The sequence below is a fragment of the Protobothrops mucrosquamatus genome, unplaced genomic scaffold (genome assembly GCF_001527695.2).
Source record: "Protobothrops mucrosquamatus isolate PMUCROS unplaced genomic scaffold, P.Mucros_1.0 scaffold17433, whole genome shotgun sequence".
NCBI classification, from domain to species: domain Eukaryota; kingdom Metazoa; phylum Chordata; class Lepidosauria; order Squamata; family Viperidae; genus Protobothrops; species Protobothrops mucrosquamatus.
In genome coordinates this window covers 1-3,364 of record NW_015403193.1, presented here as the reverse complement: position 1 = coordinate 3,364, position 3,364 = coordinate 1, and the positions used below count along the sequence as shown (strand labels likewise).

At 38.3% G+C, this 3,364-nt stretch overlaps 1 protein-coding gene across 1 annotated transcript; it reads right to left on the bottom strand.

Moving 5' to 3' along the window:
* Positions 1-1,971: 1,971 nt before the first annotated feature.
* LOC114923813 (mas-related G-protein coupled receptor member H-like) lies at positions 1,972-2,823 on the bottom strand. The gene has a single exon (XM_029287154.1). The coding sequence runs from the start codon at positions 2,821-2,823 to the stop codon at positions 1,972-1,974; it is 852 nt and encodes a 283-aa protein (XP_029142987.1).
* Between the last annotated feature and the right edge of the window lie 541 nt (positions 2,824-3,364).

Sequence of the window (3,364 nt, the reverse complement as noted above, 5' to 3'; positions counted from 1 at the left end):
AAAGTGTGATGTAACTAGATAATGTATGAACGTGAGTGATAGGAAGATCTGATTCTTGTCTTTGCAAAATAATAACAAGCTATGAATGTAGAACCTAGGCAACCAGAAAGAAAAGGGAGATCATTTTTTTTTAGTTTCTGTTGGACTAGTTCCATCATCTGAGAAGTTTTATGATGAACATCTGCCCACAAACCTGACATCTTCATGCTAAACACGATACAACTTTCTTTCTTTATAGTCTTCCTACACTCTGGTTCATGCAGACCAATGCAGGGAATCACAAATAGTCCACAATTAATCCGTGTAATGACTTGCCTCCAGAAGCTGTGGGTACTCTAACACTGGAGGTTTTTAAGAAACATCTTGTGAACTCAAAGCTTCCTCCTTCCGTTATGTATTCAAGATGGACAGTGAGTAATATGTATATGTTACTTATATGTAAGGGTGTAGGTTTATACATGTGTTGTATATAGTATGTTTTAAATGTGTGTTATGTATGTGTACATTTTGAGAGGAAGCAACTAAATTTCATTTTTAATATGTGCCATTGTTCCCACAGGAAAAAATGACAATAAAGGTTATCTAATCTAATCAACTGGGCCACCATTTGTCTGAAAATTATAGGGTTTCCTGTATGAGCAGGGGGTTGGACTAGAAGATCTCCAAGATTCGTTCCGACTCCATTATTCTGTTCTTCATTAAAAGGTACAATATCACTCAGGTGAAGGGAACAATTATAATTTAGCAGTTCACAAACTTTGTGTGTACATTTGAGGTTTGATGGCTAATAACACCACCTTTTTTGGGAATAGTACCATAAAATTATATATCAATGGAAAGATAATTTAATCAAGAATGTAATGCAACATAGTTTGTTCTATTATCTGTACTGTATTCTATGAAAAGTTATAGCCAACTAACCAGAAAAAGGAATCACAACTTGCTTAGGTTGATCTCAGGTAGCTTTCCTTCATCTGATTGTAGCCAATGAGCATGAGTGTTTAGAGAGCCAATCGGGTGTCATCTTGTTTTGGAATGAGCCAGTCAGATCACAGTAGGATTCAGTTATTGATGTCCTGTATTGAAGCCGAGAGGAGGACATTTGTCAGTGTGTCATGTGATCGCTATCAAGTTGTTTGGGTTTTTTTGTGTTCTTTCATTTAGTGAGCTTGTAAAACATAACAACATTAAAGTAATGGTGCAAAGAGTTGACTGGTCACCCAGAAAGCGATGTAAAATAGTATTATTCAGTGAACAAGGCTACAGTTATAAAGAAATTAGAAGAAAAAAAGGTGGAAACCTAACCAAAGGTGGCATTACTACTGTACACTTTTCCCAAAAGGTGTCCACAATTTTGGCCACTACTGTAGGACATGATCCCCATTTTCAACTTTTCCTGCTGGTTTGCCCAGAGAGTCAGTGGGGAAGCTGGCAGGAAAGGCCACAGTTTGCTGGGATAAGTTTCTCCCACCCATGCACCCTCCCCCAGCCCATCTGCACTTTTGCATCCAAGTTACTTAGATATCCCTGCACATCTTCCTTGACCCTCCTTCACACATTCATACAAAGCCCAGTCTCCTGTTGCTGTTTGTCATTTGCTCACCTTCCCCCTTACGCTCCTCCCCTCCTCACCCGACACCAGCCACTTTCTCATCTGAGTGCCTGGGACCTGCAACCTCCCGCCAGCTTCCCCAGTGACTTCAGTTACGGAAGCCAGCAGGGTGTTGGCTTAAGTTGGCTTAATCTAATGACTGCGGGATTGTGTAAATGGCACACTTTGGAGGGAAAACTCTTGCTTCCCACATTTTCCCCCAATCCTCAAGATGAACTCTGATAACAATCTTTTGGAGGCCCAGAAAACCTATTCATACTTTATTTCTGAAACAAGAAATACAATATTGTACTCATAAGAGAGATCCAGCATTTTGAAAATTGGCATTTGCGGAGGCTTATGAAATTGTTTGCAAATTTTTATCTGGTTTCAGGAGCTTCGTCTTCCCTGAAGACTCTTTGAAAAATGACCTTGATGCTCTCCCTGGACTGAGGTCTTTTCTTTCTCCCCACCAGAAAATAGATCACTGGGTTAACGCTGCTGTTTAGAGAAGCACTGGGACATAAGTAGAAATTCAGTTCAACAACGTCAAAGAAATTCTCCTCCTTAAGAAAATGAGTAATGAACACGTAGATGTATAATGGGAGATTAAGAATAAGGAAACAGAGAAGAGTAATTAGGATCATCACTAAAAGTCTTCCACGTTTCATCTGTTTGGATTTAAGGCATAGTTTGATGAATAGGATCACAGTAGAGGCTGTGATCAGAGGAAGGCAAAGCACAGCAGTCACAACCAAATGGAGATTCCAAAATAAATATTGCATAATGTAATGAATTCCAACCAGGAGGAAAGAGAAGATCCAGAGGATGACACAGGCAGCAGGGGACAAATATTTTGGCCGGGAACAGCGATGCCATATTGGGAAGAGGACAGCCACACACCGGTCAATGCTGATGGCCGTCAGAAGAAATAGGCTGTTGATATATGTGACATCTAAGAGAAAAAAAAAGATATGCTGGAGAATTCTTGGCTGTATAAAACTTGTAAAAATGTCAATGCAATATACAGTCATAAAGATGAGAAACCCAAAGTCGGCAATAGCTAAATTAAGAATCAATATGGTGAAAGGGTTTCTCTTAATTTGGAACCCAAGCAGCCAGATAACAATTCCATTTAATGGGACTCCAATATAGCAGATGATCAGTGCGACAGAGAAAAAGATATTTTTAGAATAGTTGAAATATTCAAAATATTCTCCACTAGCATTCATGTTTGCCAGGCTGATATTTATCAAGAGACTTTTATAATGCTCCAATAATCTCTTCTTTTAGAGTGGAAATTCCTATTTGAAAAAAAGAGAGAAAAAAAGAGCAGATTGGATAAAATAATTCATGAACAATTGTCATATCTTGACATCTAACTTCTCTGTGTACAGATTGAGCCAACATTTTGACCTCTGCTAATAATAATAATAATAATAATAATAATAATAATAATAATAATAATAATAATAATAATAATAATAATAATAATAGTAATAATGATGATGATGATGATGATGATGATGATGATGATGATGATGATGATGATGGTGATGATGATGATGATAAACTTGGAAGGGACCTTGGAGGTCATCTAGTCCAACCCCCTGCTCAGGCAGGAAACCCTATACCATTTTGGACAAATGGCTGTCCAGTTTCTTCTTAAAAACTTCCAGTGTTGGAGCATTCACCGCTTCTGGAGGCAGGTTGTTCCACTGGTTAATTGTTCTAACTGTCAGGAAGTTTCTCCTTAGTTCTAGGTTGCTTCTC